The sequence below is a fragment of the Ovis aries genome, chromosome 2, assembly GCF_016772045.2.
Source record: "Ovis aries strain OAR_USU_Benz2616 breed Rambouillet chromosome 2, ARS-UI_Ramb_v3.0, whole genome shotgun sequence".
Lineage (NCBI taxonomy): Eukaryota > Metazoa > Chordata > Mammalia > Artiodactyla > Bovidae > Ovis > Ovis aries.
Window position 1 is genome coordinate 68728825 of NC_056055.1, and position 21308 is coordinate 68750132.

Here is a 21308-nt window from a genome sequence, read left to right on the forward strand (position 1 = left end):
CAAATTTTAGAGTTAACTTTCTTCCCTACTCTGACTACACAGCAGCCATCCCCAGGCTATTCCATTTTATGTTTCCTTTTTTTCCCCCTGGAGAGAGAAGCTTCCTTTGCTCTGGGCCACAGGCATATTCCGGCTTTAGATCAAAACTGGTCTCATACCACCTAAGATCAACCTGAATGTATTCACAGGCATTTCCTAATTGCTCTCTATGATTTGGACATACAGCCCCTTGTTGAAGTCCTCAAAACCGTCTTCTCAACATCAAGCTGCATATTCTAACTTCCTAGAATGCCCAATTATCTTTTTAATGATGCCAAACAAACCTGGATTTGGAGACAGATAAATCTCTATCCAAAACTCAGATTCTGCCATGCCCTAGTGTGAACATGGGTGAATTGCTTACCCTCTCTGAGGTTCAAAGATGAAATCTAGCCCATATCTGCCTACACAGTTGCTCTGAACATTAAGTGAGATGATGGATATCAAGCAATGCTTAAGTAAATATTAGTTCTTTTCCCTACTTGCCCTAAGCTATCTTTATCAATATGCCCTCAGCGTCTCCTAATATCCTTTAGACCTGCACTGTCCAGTATAGGTGCTACTAGCCACATGAGGCGTTTCAAAATGTGATTTGTCCAAATTGAGATGTGCTATAAATATAAAAATACAAACTAGGTTTCAGAGACTTAGTAACAGAAAAAGAATGTATAATATCTCATCCATTATTCTGTATATTGATTACATGTTGAAACCATAATCTTTAGGCTGTATTGGGTTCAGTGATACTAGTATTAAAATTATAATCACATTAAGTATATTTTAAAATTTGGCTACTAGAAAACTTTAAGTGACATTGATGGCTCATATTATATTTTTAATGGTGAGTTTTGCTTTTTGTTTTCGTTGTTTAGTCGCCAAGTCATGTCTGACTCTTTTGCAACCCTGTGAACTGTAGCCCACCAATCTCCTCTGTCCATTGGATTTCCCAGGCAAGAATACCAGAGTGGGTTGCCATTTCCCTTTACAGGGATTGAACCCATGTCCCCTGCGTTGGCAGACAGATTCTTTGCCACTGAGCCACCTGGGAAGCCCCTGTATTGCTTTAGCTTACTGCAAACTCCAGTGTCCGCAGGAGTCAGACTCTTTAATGAATGCCAGGTCCTGGTGGAATTTGTTCACGCTGAAGACTGTCTTCCCATTCAAGGTCCCTCTGCTCTTCAGATCAGTGCCATGCTGGGATGCAAGACCAATGTCTTCATATCTTCCAGTTCTCAAAAGATGTTAGAAAAGCAGGCTTTTATGTGAATTTGTCTGATTTTCAGATGTTTGGCAACTAAACACTGGGCCAAACAGCACTTGTCTGTGGGCTGCATCAGGCTTTGGGCCGCAGTTTGTGACTGTCTCTGAGATGGGTCCAAAGGTCCCCAACCCATGTATACGTCCTACCCTTGCCAGTACGGCACGCACCCTTTCGTTAAAATGCAAGAGACACAAAACCCGCACTCACGTAGCTGGGTGAGCGTGGGCCCTCTTCCCTCAGTGATGTAAGATGACAGTTCCCTCAGGGTTTCAAGGCAAGAAATGGTCTCTGAGGACTGCAGGACTATTGGCATATAAATGGAATAAAAAGTCATTTTGAGTAATTAAAGCAGGAGCCTAGAAGGACTGCTACTCAGATACATTTTGTTAAAAGGGAACAAAACTGCAGTCACTCAAAAACATTAAAATTTCATGCCTTTTAAAGGTGTTCTACACTTTGTTCTGGCATTGTCCTGATTAATGCAGAAATCATTAGGATATTACTTTAATTCTTAGAATCAGGATTACCATCTGCTGGATGGAAGCTTAAATTTGACAGATCACTCACTTCAAACCCCTTCTTTCAGCATGAGAAAACAAAGTCCCAGGGAGTCTCACTGACCTGTCAAAATAAAAATAATTAGTTTGGTATAGAACTGAACTTGAATCCAGCGCTCTTAACTCTAAGACCAGGTTGTGTTTTCCAGGGATTTTTATATTTGTATAACCCCGATATCTACTGCCAAGTCACTTTATTGTCTTTGTTAGTAATGAGAAAAGGGAATTGAATTGCTTTTATTTTTCCCTTTTAATACAGAAAGTCCCTTCACAGAATCCTCCCATTAAATGGGCTGAAGGACATAAGGGAGTATTCAATATTGAAGTGCAAGCTGTTTCTTCTGTTCACACCCAGGTAAGGAACATCAAGGTCAAGTTTAAATCAGAGCAAAAGGCTAATAATGAAGATGGGGTGCAGCAGAGAGACTCCTAAGGACAGGTCAATGAAAGATCAATGAAAAGCTTTGTGCACGGATAAAAACCAAAAAAAAAAGACCTTTTAGTTCTGTGTGGGAAATTGAAAACCTGTTAGGTTTTATTTAATGTTGAAAGAAAGAAAGACCTTATAAAAATGTTGAAGCAGCCTGGGGCCTGCACTGTCAGATGTTTCTGTCTCTAACTCTGCCATTTTTCCTCCAGCATTTTTTTCAGTTCTACTTTCCCTTCTTTTCCTGCCACTGACTGAGTTTTGCATCAGCTTAGGCCGTTCTTTTGGCATTGTGTCTGCCCAGTGTATTTGCCCTTGCCTATAAACAGGTCAGAGTACAAATTAATGTTTCTTCAGTTAATAATTATTGAGAGGATCTATGTTGTGCACGCCACTCTGTGAAGAAAGTCATAACCTGGGTCTGAAACATCCATGTCTTAGACCCTCTGCTCTGAAACACTAGATAAGAGGTTCTTCCTAGAAGTCGCTATTTGATTGTGTTTATGAATCCACCAGTGAGGGTTGATGGGATGAGACCCATGAGGCCTGCCATCTGCCTTCCCAGGACAACCATCTGGAGAAGTTCTTCACCCTCTGCCACTCCCTGGAGAGCCAGGTGACCTTCCCCATCCGTGTGCTGGAGCAGAAGATCACTGAGTCGGCGTTGGAACACGAGCTGAAGCTCAGCATCATCTGCCTAAACTCCTCCCGCCTAGAGCCCCTTGTGCTCTTCCTGCATCTGGTGCTGGACAAGCTCTTCCAGCTGTTTGTGCAGCCCATGGTCATCGCTGGTCAGCCAGGTAGGAGACCTTGGGGGACTGGGAGGAGACAGGCAGTGCCTTATGTTAAAAACATGGGAGCAGGGCCAATGGCGTCTATCGAGGCTGTGAGTCCAGAGGAGACCAAGTCCACTGATGTTTTTTTTGAGACTCCTGGGTGTTTGAAAAAAGAAACATTAATATAGGATGCTTAAATATACCTTAAAAAAACATGTGCTGAATGACTGAAGGCCGTCCTTTAAATTCCATGCTTAGTAATTGATGGGGCGTCCCCGATGGCTCATCAGTGAAGAATTTGCCTGCCGTGCAGGAGATGCTGGAGACTCAGGCTCAGTCCCTGGTTTGGGAAGATCCCCTGAAGGAGGGAATGGCTACTGACTCCAGTATTCTTGCCTGGGAAATCCCCTGGACAGAGGAGCCTGTCAGGCTACAGTCCATGGGGTCACAAAGAATCAACAGCTGAGCACACCCACAGTAATGGATGGATTCCTTTTACCTCTGAAATATTTTTGCTGATTTGACAACAGGGGAATCCAGTGTTTTAAAGAAATAAGATAACAGATTAAATGGAAGTAAAGGAACACTGTAAATTGAAATTCAGTGTGGTGTGATCCATTTTTTATTGAGATATAATGTCATACCATAAAATTCACTACAGTGCACAATTCACTGGTTTTTAGTATATTCACTAGGTAATGCAGCTATCGCCAAGACCTAATTCCAGACCATTTTCATCAGCCTCAGATGAAACCCCATACTCCTGAGCAGTCACCTCATTCTCCCCTCCCCTCAGCCATGGCAACTGCCCATCTTAAATGTTTACTTTTAACAAATGAACCCCAAATACGATGTATAAGACTTCCTTTGGAAATAACATGATGTAGTGCCTGGGTCCAGTGGCTTTTCTAACTGCTTCAGAAATAGACTGGCTTCTGTAGGCATCTTTGCTTGCCACTGTTTTCAGCAGGGCTTGTATTATTTTGTGTTTTCCAGCTTAGCAGTTACCTTTGGGTATCCTCCATGCTGCCAGTACTGTGCTTAGAGTTGTAGGTTTTGCAATAATAATCAATAGGACTTACAATAAAATATAGCAAAGAGCAGCAGCACAGGATGCAAGTCCTCAAAGGAACGCAGCTAAATATTGTTGGGAGGATGGTGAATATCCATTTGGGAGGCAGAAGGAGCCCCCAAGAAGACTCTGTTTAGGATGGCTTTAAAGGAGGGATAGAAGGAAAGAAGCCCAAATGAAAACAGTGAGATGAGATGAGATTGGCAAAAGCAGAGAACCAGAGTGTCTGGTTCACCAAAAAAAGTCGTTCAGAAAAAAGTATCAAAATACACTTTTCTGGGAGTGTCATTAAAGAAGGAAATAACACTACTGGGCCATATAATAGGAGTAAGTTGGTGGGGAGGGAGTAATGAACGTGTAGCCTGGGACATAGGGGGAACTTTCAGAGCTAGGGAAGAGTGTGACCTCTGAATCCCTGGGTATATTGTATCCTGGAGGACATTTTCTGTACCTGCACAGACAAGGCATCCTGTGTTGTCAGGTAACTTCTCATATATGTAGCTGGTGCCTCTCCAGCTAGATCCCTGCGGAGTGGCCATCTCTTCCTTCCCTGGATTTCTTTCTACTTTCCTCCCCCACATGTTTGGTATGCTTCTTGGTAGGCCATCCCCAGCTGCTAGACAAAACATTCATACACACATTTTGAACTCTGGGGTGTTGGAACAGGCAGAATGGTTGGAGGCGCTTATTCTCAAAGTATTATTCAGAACTTATCTGTGTCAGGCATAACAGAAGGCATAGTGGCGAGACAACAAAGTAGGAGAAATGCACTGGGCCCTAGAAAGGCTTCCAGCCTATTGGAGAGACAGAGTTGACCACTGGACATAGCCTAAGAACCTTGTGATATGGTGTCAGTTAATCCCAGGACTGAGTGGAGTCAGAGGCTTCCTTGAGGAGATGGGAGTGTGCCAGGCATTGAAGAGTAGGCATGATTTAGTTGGTGGGAGCAGCGTGGGCTTTCTAAGTGAGGACAACAGCATGAGCAAAGTTGCAGAAGTGAGATGCAGACGCGATGGGGACAGTATAAAGGCTGCCTTATTGTAAGGAAGTTGAATTTGAACAGGAGAGGGTACCAAGTGAAATAAGTAGGGTGGAGCCAAATTGTGGAGGGCTTGAGCTCCTAAACACAGAGCCTATACGGTGAAGCATCGTTTGTACAGGACCAGGGACTGACATAACACACAGAAGTTTTTAGGTTAATCTGTGCACCAAGAGTCTGTGTTGAGCAACAGCCCATCTCGAAGCAGAGTGTGCAAAAGAACGACCTGGGCATCTTGTTAAAATGCAGATTCTGACTCAGTAGGTCTGGGCTGGTGCCTGAGATTCTGCACTTCTAACAGGATCCTAGATGATACTGGTGATGTCAAAGCAGTCCCCCCTGAGTAGCAGCCATTTACAGCATGGTTTCCAGAGGGAAGGCCATCTGGGCATGCTCACATCTTTGTCCTGAAAAACCACAGCACTGGCAGAAGGAGAGATGTGAAGTCCTTTGCCGTAGCAGAGCCGCACACTGGAATTTACTAAAACAGCTCACCCTGCCCCTGGCCACCATCTTGACTGGCCTGGTTCAGCTGGTCAGTGGCCAGGACTCCTTGTCACTGCCCCCAAAGAATGTTCCACCTCAAGTTCATTAAGGATCCACTGTGGGGCCACCCATTTTTCTCTCGGTTCCTCAGCCAACTTCTCTCAGTTTGCCTTCGAGTCCGTGGTGGTCACCGCCAACAGTCTGCACAATAGCAAGGGCCTGGGCAAGGACCAGCACGGGAGAAACTGCCTGCTGGCCTCTTACGTGCACTACGTCTTCCGCCTGCCGGAGCCGCAGAGAGACATGCCCAAGTCAGGTACCGTCACGCCCGAGCGCGCGTGGGAGTCTGGTGGGCAGGGCACCCTCACCCCCGCCCCACTGCTACAGAATTCAAAATAAAAGTAAAAGCCCGGAAGTTAAATTTTATTTTTCAGAGTGAGAAAAACTTACATGAATGTTGAAATTGAAAGGTTATTTCTAGATTTTTCTGTCTTGCTTTCCATCAGCCTTCTTCCTCTTTTTTTGCACTCTGAGCACTTACTGTTTTCTGCTTGTTTGATAATCCGTCACTGATCTTTACCCAGTTGATAATTTCTAATTCAGCTGAGAATCTCTTTTTGTAAGAGCTGGGGAAGTAACAGCAGATGCCTAAGATTCTAGGAGAATAATGATAAGGAAAAAATATGTCTTTGATAGCAGTGGTAAGCAGTGGCTCCTAAACATTACATTAGGAAAAAATAAATCCTTTTTCTCATTTCCTCCCAAACTAAACTAAAATAATAATTCATTTCTCCACTCAACCAGAACATCTGGTCAGCATGATATAAAAAGTAGCTTCAATCAGTTAACAAAATTCCAGGCCCTAACAAAGGAACTTGGTGTGTTTATTAGTCCATGTAGCCTCATTTCAAGTAAACCTATAATTTCAAATGTTTTTTAAAATACTTGTAATATTCACAGACTTAACTAATCACCTTTGAACATATATAAATACTTAAAGGCAAAACACCTTGCTATATATAGTGTATTCATATTCTTATAAGGCTCAGAGGGTTCTCAAATCTCAGAAATGCAAGACTTATAAATCTGTCATCATTTAAATATTAATAAATAAAAATACCCACATTTCCAGCTTGTCTTGAAGAATAATAAGCTAGAGCTGAGGAGCAGCTGAGGAGCAGCCCTTGTCTTTGGATGAGACATGTGCTTGCAGTTTACCACAGTCCTTACCTCTCCTACTGCCTTACACCCTATCTTTCCCCCCAAAATTGTCTCCCTTAGGCACTTGCTAATAAGACCCTAATTCCAAGACCTAATCTGTTGCGTGTCTGCTCTGCTATCTGCCCCATCCCTCCTTGGTTCCTTCTCAAATCCAGTTAAGTGACTCTGATCCCTTTCTGTTGACATGTCTGTACCTGGTGGGTTGCAGGTGGCCCCACTGTCCTCCCGGACCCTCGCTACCACACGTATGGACGCACATCTGCTGCAGCTGTGAGTTCGAAGCTGCTGCAGGCCCGGGTGATGAGCAGCAGTAACCCAGACCTCACGGGGCCACACTGTGCAGCAGATGAGGAAGTTAAGAACATCATGTCTTCAAAGGTAAGGCAGGTGTCAAGCCCTGGACTGAGACATGGGCTATTTAACTTCTCACTAACACTTGGAGAGACAACACAAACTCAACCACCCCTGCTGCCTACTGTCTCAGTCAAATGCACGACTTTCAAGTTATTAAAATTCTTGTATTTTGAAATCGAGACCGTTCTGAAAGATGTAGAGGCAAGACTGGCATTTGAGGGTCTGAGCAGAGTTAGTGAACTTTGGTGGGAAGTTTCTTGAGCATAGCTGGTTTAGCCCCATGGCATCTGTGAATACCTTGAGTTTTATTTTCAGGGGAAAAATTAGCTTTAACTGTTTTTGATGCCTAGAAAGGGTTTTTTTTTTTTTTTCATTTTGTTTTGTATTACTTTTTAATACCTGCCTTTTAGATTTGTTGACATCCATAGATTGATTATCCCATGTAAGAACCCCAAAGATCAAAGCCAAGTTTTATAAACAAAAATTGAGATCCTGAGAGGGTTGGTGACTTGCCCTAGATTGTTTTCCTTTCATAAATTCTTCATTTTTTTCATAAACTTTTTATTTTATAAAAGTTTTGGATGTATAGAATTACATCTGTATATAACTGAAAATTTTTATGTGTTCAATAGTTTTCCGGTTGTTAATATTTTACATTAAAATAGCACATTTGTCACAATTAATGAACCAAATGTAACATGTTATTAACTAAAGTTTATATTTTATTCAGATAGTCTCCATTTTTCCTGAATGTATTGTTTCTATTCTATCCTGTCCCACCCAGGATACCACATTATATTTTGTAGTGATGCCTCCTTAGCTCCTTTAGGTTATGACGCTTTCTTAGATTTTCCTTGTTTTTGAGGACTTTGACAGTTTCGAGGCATACTGGTCAGGTATTTTGTAGAATGCCTCTCATTTGAAATTTGTTTTAATTGTGATACAATTCACATACTAAAAAATTCACCACGTTAAAATGTATAATTCAGTGGGTTTTCATGTATGTACAAAACTGCCATGAATTCTTAATCTCATTTTCTTTGCAGTTTTCTGTGACCTCAGGGTGGCTGATCTTTTAGAATAAAGTCATTTTCTCTGATGAAGATAAATCAAACTCTTTAGGTTTTGACATCATTTCCCTTGAGACACCCACTTGAGACAGTATGTTGTGAGACAGAAAATCTGGAGACTAGGGTTGGGTCTTCTTGATCTGATTGCACTCCAGCCTGTGGTCATGGGCAAGTCTGTTCCTGCCCTGAACCTGATTTTCCTTGTTTCTACAGAGGTTCTGAACCCTGGGTGAATATAAGAATCATCTATAGATCCACTCCTAGAGATTCTGATGATATATAGGTTATATCTTATGAAATTCTGTGAAACACCCTTTTTTATATACCGAATAAATGCAAGGATGTGCTGGAGCTGGTTCATAACGATTTCTGAGAACTAACTGTTAAATTTCCAGGAATTTTCTGAACCAGTTGTTAAACACAGACATTTTTTAAAAGTTAAATTATATCAATTAACACATAAGTTATATGAAAAACAAAGGTTACCTAAATGCACTGTGGTCTCTGGAGCAGAACAGGACACAGGTGGAAAACTGGTGAAATTTGAATAAAGCCTATGGTTTAGTTAACAGTTAATGTGCAATGCTAATCTCTTAATTTTGACAAATATACGGTAGTTATATAAGATATAACATAAGAGGAATTTGGCGAAGAATATCCAAGAACTTTCTGTGCAACATCTGCGACTTGTCCATAAATCTGAAATTATTCCATTTTTACAAGGGAGTACTCAAATCTCATCCCTTCATAAGTATTTTACTATATTTTATTGTTGTCTGTATTTTCGAGGTTATTTATGTCCGTTGTTTCTGTGCAGTGGAAATACTATATGGTGGGTTTGCTACTGCATATCTCTTCCCAACACCGTATTCAGTAATGTCATGTTAACTTGAAATCAGGCATGACGGAAGCATTCACAGCACAGAAATTGGCAGATTCTACAGATCAGCCCCTCCCCTCTGAGAGCTGGTTGTTAAGCATTGGCCAGCACACCACGGTTCAGTTTCCCATCTAAGTTCCCTTTAGGCAATATCATTTCAGATTGCCTAGGGGAGAAGTAGATAGCAGCTATTACTGACAGATTTGGTTTTTACAGTTTCCTTTAATGAAAGTGAAGATTTTTAATTCTCTGTGGACTGGGTTAATAATTTTTAAATTATTTGGTAGTGAGGGGAGAAAATTTTGTCTAGAAGAATCAAGCCTCATCTTTCTTTCAGAAGTTTTTTTTTTTTTTTTTTTTTTTGACAAATTATTAAATAGTGTCGAGGAGACTGGGAACAGTACCATGTTAACCCACAGAGAGGCACTGTTCCCACACATATTTTTCCCCTTCTCTTCCAGTTAAGTCAGAGACTTAGTTGAAGGGACTGTTTCTTAACTAGGATGTGACTCTAGGTGGCTCCATACCAGCTAACAGTGAATATCTCAGGAGCAAGTAGAATTAGGTATATTTTACCTTATTTGCTTTGTTTTATGTTTACTTTTGGCAATTGTTTTACCTTTGTAACCAGAAAAAAAATACATTAACAATGAATTCAAAGCTGATTTCCAGGCCATTGGCTCATCTCTCTGGGGACCACTGTGGGTTGACTGTGGAGTCATGGTTCGTGTATTTCAGATTGCTGATCGAAGTTGCAACCGGATGTCTTACTATTGCTCCAGCAACAGTGATGCTCCAAGTTCAACAACAGCCCCCAGGCCAGTCAGCAAAAAGGTACCGAACAGGGCCATGTGAGAATATGTTGCCCACCTTCTCACTGTTATTAAAAATAGTACTCTCCTTCCTTGTTCCCACCCTTCTAATGTACACACCAAACACATACACACACACACACACACACACACACACAGGCACACACACACTTTGGCAGCCCTGTTCCAGATCCCCCATATTTTGACCACCCAGTTACCTCCTAACTCAGTGGTTCTCCAACTTACTGTGCATCAGAAGTACTTGGGTGATTTGTTAAAACTGACTGCTGGCCCCTAGAGTTTCTGATTCAGTAGATCTAAAGTAGGGTCCAAAATCACTGCAGATGGTGATTGCAGCCATGAAGTTAAAAGATGCTAACTCCTTGGAAGGAAAGTTATGACCAACCTAGATAGTATATTCAAAAGCAGAGACATTACTTTGCCAACAAAGGTCCGTCTAGTCAAGGCTATGGTTTTTCCAGTAGTCATGTATGGATGTGAGAGTTGGACTGTGAGGAAAGCTGAGTGCTGAAGAATTGATGCTTTTGAACTGTGGTGTTGGAGAAGACTCTTGAAAGTCCCTTGGACTGCAAGGAGATCCAACCAGTCCATCCTAAAGGAGATCAGTCCTGGGTGTTCTTTGGAAGGACTGATGCTAAAGCTGAAACTGCAATACTTTGGTCACCTCACGTGAAGAGTTGACTCATTGGAAAAGACTCTGATGCCCTGAGGGATTGGGGGCAGGAGGAGAAGGGGACGACAGAGGATGAGATGGCTGGATGGCATCACCGACTTGATGGACATGAGTTTGAGTGAACTCCAGGAGTTGGTGATGGACAGGGAGGCTTGGCGTGCGTGGGGTCACAAAGAGTCGGACATGACAGAGCGACTGAACTGAACTGAAAGTAGGGTCCAAGGGTTTACATTTTTGACAAGTTCCCAGCTGATGCTAGTCCGGGAACCATACTGTGTTAGCTTCTTTTTTAGTAAAAGGAGAACTGGAGACAATTCATCCTCAACACAGTGAAGGCAGTAACTAGGTATCATTTATTTCAGTGGCAATCCACTCCAGTATTCTTCCTGGGAAAATCCCATGGACAGAGGAGCCTGGCAGGCTGTAGTCCATAGAGTCACAAAGAATGAGACACAACTGAACATACAGCATTTCAATACTGTATCAGACATGAAAAGCTTCGTTGTAATTCTTTCTAATCAGCCTTACGTATGAATTCAGAGACTTGACAAGGTGTTAAACTGCTCACCAGGTCTCTTTACGTTAATAGAATTCTTCAGTTGTCACACGTTGTGTGATCTAAGGATGGGGAATAAAAAAAAAAACCTGTCTGCCCCAAGTTTTCACCTCTGCCTGATATCCAAGGGTGTCACCAATTTAGTCACTACTTAATGTCTTGAGTGTCTTTCAAGACCCTTATAAAAATGTAAATATGCTGATTGGAAGTCTAATATGGGAAACTCTTTGCAGAGGCTAACAGGGAAATATGTGTATTCAACAGGCCCCAAGGGAATGAACCTCAGCACAGCTCACTTTGGCCTCGGTGAGGGAAAGATCAGGCATGGGGAGGCCCTGGAAGGTCCGATGCTGCAGACTTGGCACAAATCTGGGCCCCGCTTGTCTGGAAGGAGGTACCAGGAATTAATTGTAAGAAGAAGTGAAAGAAGATGTATGAAGTGTTGAAAATAAAGATGTCACTTACTCTAAATCTTAGCTTTGGGCTTTGCGGGGACTGGTTACAAGCACTATTTTCCTTCTTAAGGACCATGATTTGCCTACACCTGTTTTCTTCAGGCAGGGCCTGATTTCTTCTAGGAGCAATTAATTTGTTTTGATTTTGTTTCTGGCCATTTCAATGACCAGAAGAGAATCATTTCATTTCAGGGGGAGGTCTAGCCAGTGTGTCTCCTTAGTTGCTCAGCAAACAGGGTTTAGCTGCTTGGCTATTTTCTGTAACCTCCAGAGCAAGGTGTTCTTGTAATAATGTTGCCTGATAAGCAACATAAATTACTTTAAGAAGCAGCTTATCGTCCTCTAATCTCCTCTTGCCATAAGACTCTGGTGGTCAAACTGACCTATTTTCCAGCAGTTACCTTTTAAGCTCATGGAGCGTCTCTTTCTTACAATGGGAAGATCTGGGTATAGCCAAGTTACCTCACAGGCGAGCTTAGACCACCTGCTAGATTAACATGCAGCCCTGCACCTCTCCCAAGAGGAGGAACTTCCCTGAAGTCTCACATGTTTTCATATATATTAAAATTGTAAAGGTTTGACTCACTCAACAGAATGAAGTGGGACCAATGACAAGCGGAAACACTTTAGCATTCTCCGTTTGTCCCCGTTAATCATCCAGGGATGTCACTAGTTCAAATACCCAGACATCTGCACAGAGAACTTTCTGTTTGTCTCCTTTTAGTTTATCTGAATAACTCTTCAATTTTACTGTACTTAAGAATCAGTAAATTGTGTTGCATACCTGCCGTACAGTGTGGGTAATTTAAAGGTTTATCAAGGGTAAGCTTTGCTCTAATCAATTTTTACTTTGAGTGTTGACTTTATTTTCACATACGTCATTACCCTAGGATGTGATATTAGGGTATTCAAGTAGTTTCAGCTTTCTTACCGACTGAGTAATAAAAAAAATGAGTTCATCTGTATTTATTCTACATTTTATGGTTGTAAGATGAAATCCACAGAAAATGCTCAGATGTCATTTTTGCCATCAGTTAGAGTAACCAGCTATCCCAGTTTTCTTGGGTCTTAGGGGGTCCCTGGGATGCAGGGCTTTCCGTTTTAAGGCCAGGACAGTGTTGACCGGTAAAAAAATGCACAACCTAAAATTTGAGAGTTATGTTTCATTGGGGGATGTTATTGAGGGCTGTACCCTGGAAAAGTCTCTCAGTTATCTCTGAGGGACTATTTCAAAGAAAGAGTCAATGAAAGAGCCAGGATTTATATGAGGTTTTACTGGAAAAAAAACCAAAAACATGTAGTTGCACATCAAAAGATGTTCACAAAAACCAGACACCTTGAGTTAATGATTTTATTGTTTTTCTGTATATGGGAAGATAAAAAAATCTGGGCTCATTGAAATTATTCCTTAGATATGCACCTTTACTATCTAGAGTCAGTATCTTGTCTTTCTCCACCCTGAGTTCCCTTCAGGATGCACTGTCTGCTCCATCATAGTGACTGATGGCTTGATGGCCTGGAAACATTTGTGGCTTAGTGAACTGACAGGCAAACTGACATGGGTTGGTTGTCTCACCTTTACTGTTTACCTTGTTCAACATCAAAGCTGTTGTCAAGAGTATTAACAAGTATCCAGATAAACTAGGAAGTAGGGAAGATGCAAAAGGTGTAAAAAGTCACTGCTACATTTGCAGTCAGATGAGCAGTCTCATGCCTCGGTGAGAAGTGTAGACAGAAAGTGGAGCATCAGACCCTGGGACACAGAAGTTTAGAAACCGAGAGAGTTCAAGCTGCTACCGCTATACCTTTTAACACAGATGCTCTACTAATAAGACTTCCCTTGTAGCTCCGCCTGCAGTGCAGGAGACCCAGGTTCAATTCCTGGGTCAGGAAGATCCCCTGGAGAAGGAAATGGCAACCCACTCCAGTGTTCTTGCCTGGAGAATCTCATGGACAGAGGAGGCTGGTGGGCTACAGTCCATGGGGTCACAAGTCGGACATGACTCAGTGACTTCACCACCACTACTCATAAACCGAATTCATCTCATCTCTCACAAAGCCATAGACGGATTATAAAAACAAAAATTGTTCTCTCTGGAAGGAGTGGAGTTACCATCTTGACAGTGTTTCTCTAATCAAGGTTCCCAGCACATAACCTCAGGCCCCATTCCAGACCTGCTGAATCTGAAATGCTGGAGGTGGGCTCAGCAATCTGTTCCTTAGCAAGCCCTCCAAGGGATTCTGATGCACGTTCAAGTCCGAGAACCATTGCTACCAATCGAGTTTATATATGAGAAAACTCAGGGTTAGGAGAGGAATGCTTTACACATGGTCACACAGAGGGTTTACAGTGGAACCTGGGAGGAAGATAACAGACAGTCCCAGTTCCAACTGCTGCCCATGAATGCTTCCCCCGTAGAAGCTTCATTTTCCAGATGAGGCCATTCCTTCTAGTCCAGCTCTCTAGTACAGTACCACCACCAGCCTTCTGCCTGCTTAAGATACCCTCCAGTCTCAGATTATTTCAGCATTGATTTTACCATCCACTGTGGTCTAAGACATCTGGGACAAATGCATCAAAACTAACAGACTATTACAATTGGTAAAAAAGAAAAGTTGGCAAATAAAACACCTAATACAGACTGTCATTACATACATGTAATGTTTTGTGTTTGTTGTCCAGCATTTCCATGAGGAGCTTGCCCTACAGATGGTGGTCAGCACTGGAATGGTGAAAGAAACAGTCTTCAAGTACTCCTGGTTCTTCTTTGAGCTTCTGGTGAGATTCTTGCACATGTATATCTGTGCTCAACAGGGCACGAACAGCGCATTTAAACAGTGAGGTTCCCTGTAGTAGGAACTGACATCTTCTCTACTGAGTTGCTCCTGCAGAAAACCTGGGCTCATTCTTTCAGTGTTAACTCTCCCTTACCCCTTCATCCACCTTCCGCCAAACTTTACTGATTCTGCCTTGAAAATGTACCTACACCTGCCACATCTCCCCATCTTTACCACTCCCCGTCTGGTCAAGCTTCCATCATGCCTGCAATCACATCCTCTTTGCCCACATATACTCATTTTTGCCCTCTGCCCATCCAGTCTGTATAAGGCAACTCAATGTTACCAGATAATGACACTTTCCTCTTTAAAACCTTTCATTGATTTTCAGAGTACTGGAAATAAAGCACACATTTTTCTCATGGCCTAAAAAGCCCTTGTATGATTCTGCTTCCCTTTATCTCTAACCTTGTCTTAAGACCACTCCCCCCCTCATTCAGCCACATTGTTTCCAGTTTGGTCCTTTGAAGATGCTGAGGCTTTTTCAGTCTCAGAGCCTCTTTAAGATGCTTTCCCCACTCCCTACCTTTCATTTCCCCCATCTCCTGCACACATACACTCTTTGGAGGTCGGGGGCGGGGGTCTTCTCTTTAGGTCTCAGCTTTAATGTCACCACCTCTTTAGAGGCCTTTGCTAACTTCCTCATACCTTAATATGTCTACCACTTTATTCCTCTCTTTTGAAACACTCTCTTTATTTCCTTCTTAGTGCTTATCACAATTTGTTTTTCTCTCTTGCCTATTGGATTTCTAGGATTTGGGTCTATCTTCTTCATTATTATACCTTTAGATGCAGAACATGACTTGACATCATACAAGCACCGACTACTACTCACTGAGGGGAAAAATGAAACTTAGAGATATGTTTACCTGCAACTTCTATCTGTTCTTTAGCAGAAAATCAAACGGTATAACATACTCTTTAATTTAAAAATGAAGAGAATAATAGTAATACCTATTTTATACTGGAAGTGAAAGAATTTTACCATAAAGCCACAAGAATAAGCATTTTGTCAATGTTTATAAATAGAGATGCATTGTGAAATTAGCTTAAATGAAAAAGTATGAAAACACAGACACTAACTACACAAAGATACACACACAGACAATCCAGAGGATAAAGAGTGGATTGAAATTTAGTAATAGTGTTAGCTTCACATCGACTGGATGTTCTTCCTCTGTGACACTGTTTTTAAGTGGATAATTTTTTTAAGAGTACGATGGTAGGCTTTTCACCTGAGCTCTAGTTTATCTATGTAAGTTCAAGCCCAGGTGAAAGAGGACAATACTGAACATAGAGAACAAGACATGTTCTCTATGGACATGGAACAGGACATAGAGAACAAGAAGGTCAAAGGAAACAAAAAGAAAGCACACACTGTTGAGGAAATGGGAAGTAATGTGCAGTAGAGTTGAAAAGAAGTCAGGGCCCTGCAGCAGAAGCACGTCAAGGGTTCAGATCCGCTAGAGCGGCAGTCCCCGGCCTTTTTGGCACCAGGGACCAGTTTTGTGGAAGACAGTTTTTCTGTGGACCAGGGGTGAGGGGAGGTGGTTTCAGGATGATTCAAGTGCATTACACTTACTGTGCATGTTATTTCTATTATTGTTACATCAGCTCCACTTCAGATCATCAGGCATTAGGTCCCAGAGGTGGGATCCCTGCCCTGCCTTAGAGTTCCACCAATTTCTCACCCCTCACTGGAAAAAAGTATTGCTAGAGATGTCTTTTCAGAGCACAATGCCAGATGCCTGCAGCAGAATCACCTGTGGGTGCTTAATGAGAATCACGCAGATCTGGACCCCTCCCTAGAATACTGAGTGCAATGAGGAACAGGGAGCCGATGGTGCAAGTGCCTTCCGAGTGAGGAGTCTGCCCAAGTGCCTTCCAAGCACACTGAAGATCCACTGGTCCACACTGCCTCTGCTCTGTGAGGCCCGAACAGAGCTAAGGGTCTTTATGTGCAGCTAGCACCAGGAGTTTGCATTCTAAAAGCCAAGCTGATTCAGGTGGATGGCTGCAGCTCACAAGTCTTGGAGCAAGCAGCAGTATTAGCAGTGAGACACGAGCTTTGTGCTTTGGCAGGAAAAGGCTGGCCATAAACTCTTGAGGGAAGAAAAGAATCAAAACCACCACTCCATGCCCAGTACATCTTGCTTCTTTGTACCCATCCCATGCACCATCAAGTTTCTCCATAAAGATTTACTGAGCTCATAATCTATCTATAGATAATTCATACAAATGATCTTCAACTGAGTTGATCTTCCATACTGCAAATTTTGAAAGACATGAAACAAAAGCTCATTTTTATATTATAGAATCTCCCTGATGGCTCAGATGGTAAAGAATCTGCGTGCAATGCAGGAGACCCAGGTTGAATCCCTGGGAGAAGGGAAGATCGCCTGAAGAAGGGAATGGTTCCAGTATTCTTGCCTGAGAATTCCATGGACAGAGGAGCCTGGTGGGCTGCAGTCCATGGGGTCACAAAGAGTCAGACACAACTGAGTGACCAACAGATTTTTCATGTAGAAAAGAGTCCCAAGGAAAGCAGTATCTCGATTCAAAGATGCTTCATGTTGGGAATTCCCTGGCAGTCCAGTGGTCAGGACTCCGAGCTTTCACTGTTGTGGCCCTGGGTTCAATGCCTAGTTGGGGGATTAAGATCCTGCAAGCTTCATGGTGAAGCCAAAAAAAAGTTTCATGTTATTTACTCACACATATGCACACATGTCACTTAATCATTCTTAGATCTCATTTAATAGTTGTAAGTTATAAGCTTATCATGAGCAATTATCAGTGCACACACAGGACCCCAAGGCTAAGCTGGGGTGTGCCCAGCCCTCTCAGCCAGGGAGGGACAGAGCCTCAGTTCCACAGTGCTCTAATTCAAGTTCTGTTCCTCTGCAATTTTGCTTCTCCTTGGAAGCTTAAAGTTACAAAACATTTTCTTAGCCTAACGTGTGAGAACTTTGTATTCTGAAGTCAGCTTTAATGTGATGCCGCAATTACTATCCCATTCCCAGTGGCGATGAACTCAGCTTTGCTAGGCCTGAATGGCTCCTTGTGACATCTTAGAGCTCTCTTTCTGAAGCGAGTTTGCATTCTCTGAAGATGGAATGATGACTGTCCTTCATATAGTCCCAGTAACAGCTGGCATCCCCAAGGGAGGAAAAATAATAACATCTAAAACGTGTTGAGCCCCTAACTACGTACATGCCAGGCACCATTGTAAGCCTTGTGAGCATTACCTTGTTGAATCCTCAGACAACCTCCAGACAGGAGCTTTTCATTGTCCCCAGTTACAGATGGGGTTGGAGGAAGTTTGAAGGCTGTAAGGAGAAGTTTGTGGGTCCACCAAACCTTGTCAGTCCCACTTCAGTGCCCCTAACCCCCTAACTGCAGGGAGCTGAGAACCGTGGAAAAGCTGAAAATTGCTTTTGATCTTGCACATTTATTTATTAGGACTCAGTAGGCTCAGGAAAGAAAGCAAAAGTTAAAGCTGATAGGATTCCTTCCTCTAGGAGTCCCTTATGGTAAACAGATCAGAAGCTGGAAAGAAAGTCCTGCTGAGATGAGCACTTGGAGGGGGTTGGTCAACATGTAGATCTCCCAGGGCACCAGTTATCTAGGGCTCTGTAGGTTATAACTAAGTCTGTCAGGGTCCTGGCAGTACAGCATTGCTCAAAAGGGTTAACTGAAAAGCATTTATTAAGGGACTTTGCCCAGGGTATGTGCAGGGTTACAGGAGTAGAGGAGGGTTGGTGAGACACCCAGGGAGCAGGAGGTGCCGGAAGCTGGGGTAAGGAGCAGTATAATCAAGGCCGAGAGAAAGCCGAGGCAGAGAACCAAGTCCGCATGACAGGAGCTGACATCAAAGAGAAACACTGCCACTGCCAGAGGCACGCTGCCCAGGGATGAGGACAGTGGGATGGGTGTGTACCTGGACCATTCTCTTCTCCTGCCCACTGGTCCCGACAGTGCCTCCTATTGGCCAGCTCCAACCGGAAGCCCAAGTTCAAGGCATCCTGAATGATGTAGTCTGTAGAGATCAGCTTCCTAGGGCTCGGAGGTAGACAGAGAAGGGCGAGAAAAGGAGCTGGAAGCTAGGGTGGAGGCAGATGGAAGAGTCGCAGCCCCAGCCAGACTTTGCAAGGAAACTGATCTTGGATTCAGACTGGGTGCCCAGTCCTCCACACATTGCTTACGCAGTTGCCTTACAGATGCATGAAAAAGTGTCAACACCAAAACAGCTGTTTTCCCAAGAAGCCTAAAGAGAAAGGAACTACAGCCTCCTTGGGTTTAGCCAACTACCTAGGCGATTTAACACCCTTTAGTTATATTAATGCCCACGTGCTAATGAACATTCACTTTGGCATCATCAGAGCTGTTGAAAACAATCGTTGGGCAGATTTCACAGTTGCTAATGAATAAATCCCCATGCTTCTAGAGACTGCTGAGCCAGACATTGGGGACACAGGTAAATGGTGACCGCTTTACCCCAGAGTCTACACCAAGGGTTTCTTAGTATCCCTGCTTTGAATGGGTCACAGAGGCCCATATGGAGGAAAATATTTTCCTGCCTTAACCCACACCACAGATAATGACCAAGAATCCACTACTATTTCTAATGTGCGTTTCTCTCTGAAGATGCAAACAACACAGTAGTTGGCAAGTAGTTGACAGTCTGGCAGGAAGCCGTTAGTTGGAAGTATGGTATTGTGAGGATTATCTATTTGGTTGTAGAATGGCCAAACTCAGCAGGCAGGAGCCAAACTCAACAGTGAGTGCTAAAAACCCAGTACTGGGGTGGGTTAGGCAGTGGGGAATCAGGAGCAGGTAGCCCCAAACAAAGAGGCTTGTCTTCCCCAGTCCTTAGTTAGGATCATAGCAAGAGAGGTACTTTGTGGGACAAAACTCAGGTCCAGTTCCTACATCTCATTCAGGCCCTCCACTGAGGGTTTGTGACTCTGTGCGGTACAGACACGTCCCTGTGTCCTGAGCCAAAAAGGACTCTACTGTGAAAAGAAACTGGGGTTCTTACCCCGAGCTCTAGGATTTTAGATTTTTAGGTCTTCCCCAAGCTGGCTATGGCATTGTCTTAAAACATATTTACCTATGTGTATGCTTTTGCTTCGTAGTTTACCTTTTCTTTGTTTTTGTTTGTTGTTAGTTTCTTTTTCTTAAATCTCTGTTTATCTCAGTACTAAAGAAAATTGCCAGCCCTGGCTTCTTAGAAATCTGCTATTAGAGCTCTTAGAAAGGTGAAAGTGTTAATCATTCAGTCATGTCCAACTCTGCAGCCCCATAGACTGTAGCCCACCAGGCTCCTCTGTCCATGGAATTCTCTAGATGAGAATACTGGAGTGGGTTAACCATTCCTTTCTCCAAGAGATCTTCCCAACCCAAGGTTCATACCCAGGTATCCTGCACTGCAGGCAGGTTCTTTACCATCTGAGCCACCAGGGAAGCCCAGCGCTCTTAGGAGTGAAAGTCATTTTCCCATACACTGTCTTTGTCCCCTCTCCTTCCAGTCCTGACCTAGGGGGTCACCTTGAGGCAAGTGTGGGCAGTTTAACGTTCCGGGACCATTTCTTTTTGCAGTGTCTCTCCGACTATCATGGACACATTTATAGAAGGGATAGACACCCAACCATACCATCTCCCAGCCTTTCCCATCCAACTGTTTCTGACAGGTCTGAGAGTTTCCAACAAGGACAGGATACAACCTCAGACTCTATCAAAGAAACTGTATTGACCCAGGAATCTCCTGGCCCAGGAAGAAGTCCAAAAAAATAAGCATGATGTTGATTTAAAATTGTAGTAGGCATTGAGCTGGTGTTGTCCTAGTCATAATGTAGGCTATCACTGATTGATAAATAGGTTTTTATTTAAACTACATATACATTAAATATGTATTTTAAATATAGAATTATATACATATTTATATATGTATATTTAGCAAGCTAGTTTTATAAAACTCACAACATAATTTCTCCTAGAGACAAAGTTCCAAATAGTGGTTAAGTTTCCAGCCTGCATACTATAGAATTGTGTTTGGAAAAACTCTTCTTCCGTTCTACTTGAAGCTGACATAAGAGGGACATTTCTCTCTTCTCACTGTAGTTTCAGAGACAGAAATGACTTCAGTTTGCATCAAAAACAGTCTCCTAAACAGTTCCTTCTCCTGTAAAGTTGTGTGCCGTGACAGGACGGTGCTGCAGTGGTCATGGGGGGCGGGGTGCCGTCCAGGCCTGCCTTCCCAGCTGAGAGAAGGGGAGTCTTGCGACACTGCAGCTGAAGAATTAAGCTCCCTGGCTTTGACAGCATCAAGAAGGGAGCCCCTGACTTGGGGTCAGGGAGAGGGCACCCTTCCCACCTCCTGCTGCCATGGCAACCATCAGGGTGTCAGGAGCAATCTTCAGACCAGAGCCTGCATGGGCAACCAACCACCAGCGCAGATAAAGTGTTAGAAAGTCCATTGTTAATGAGTTTTTCTTCCAGGCTTTTCCCTTTTTCCACAGTGTACAAGCAGGTCACCAGTTTCCATGTTGACATTTCCCCCATCTTCCCTGTAGGTGAAAAGCATGGCCCAGTATGTACACAACATGGACAAGCGGGACAATTTTCGGAGGACTCGTTTTTCTGACCGTTTCAAAGATGACATAACTACTATTGTTAATGTGGTCACCTCGGAGATCGCAGCCCTTTTACTAAAACCTCAGAAGGTAACTGTGTCATTTTACTCTTCACTGTCTGAAATTTTTTACCCTGGGC

At 43.0% G+C, this 21308-nt stretch overlaps 1 protein-coding gene across 10 annotated transcripts in view; it reads left to right on the plus strand.

Annotated features, from left to right (window-relative positions):
• The window catches only part of DOCK8 (dedicator of cytokinesis 8), a 266032-nt gene that overhangs the window by 185874 nt on the left and 58850 nt on the right, over positions 1-21308 (plus strand). For 8 of the 10 annotated variants that reach the window (XM_060410909.1, XM_042243384.2, XM_042243383.2 and 5 more), the window contains 7 exons: positions 2117-2212; positions 2850-3084; positions 5809-5973; positions 7087-7256; positions 9921-10016; positions 14383-14478; positions 21110-21259. In XM_060410909.1, the coding sequence (XP_060266892.1) occupies positions 2117-2212; positions 2850-3084; positions 5809-5973; positions 7087-7256; positions 9921-10016; positions 14383-14478; positions 21110-21259 (1008 nt within the window). The remainder of the gene's footprint in view (positions 1-2116; positions 2213-2849; positions 3085-5808; positions 5974-7086; positions 7257-9920; positions 10017-14382; positions 14479-21109; positions 21260-21308) is intronic. The other 2 variants (XM_060410910.1, XM_060410913.1) reach the window with 1 other exon arrangement.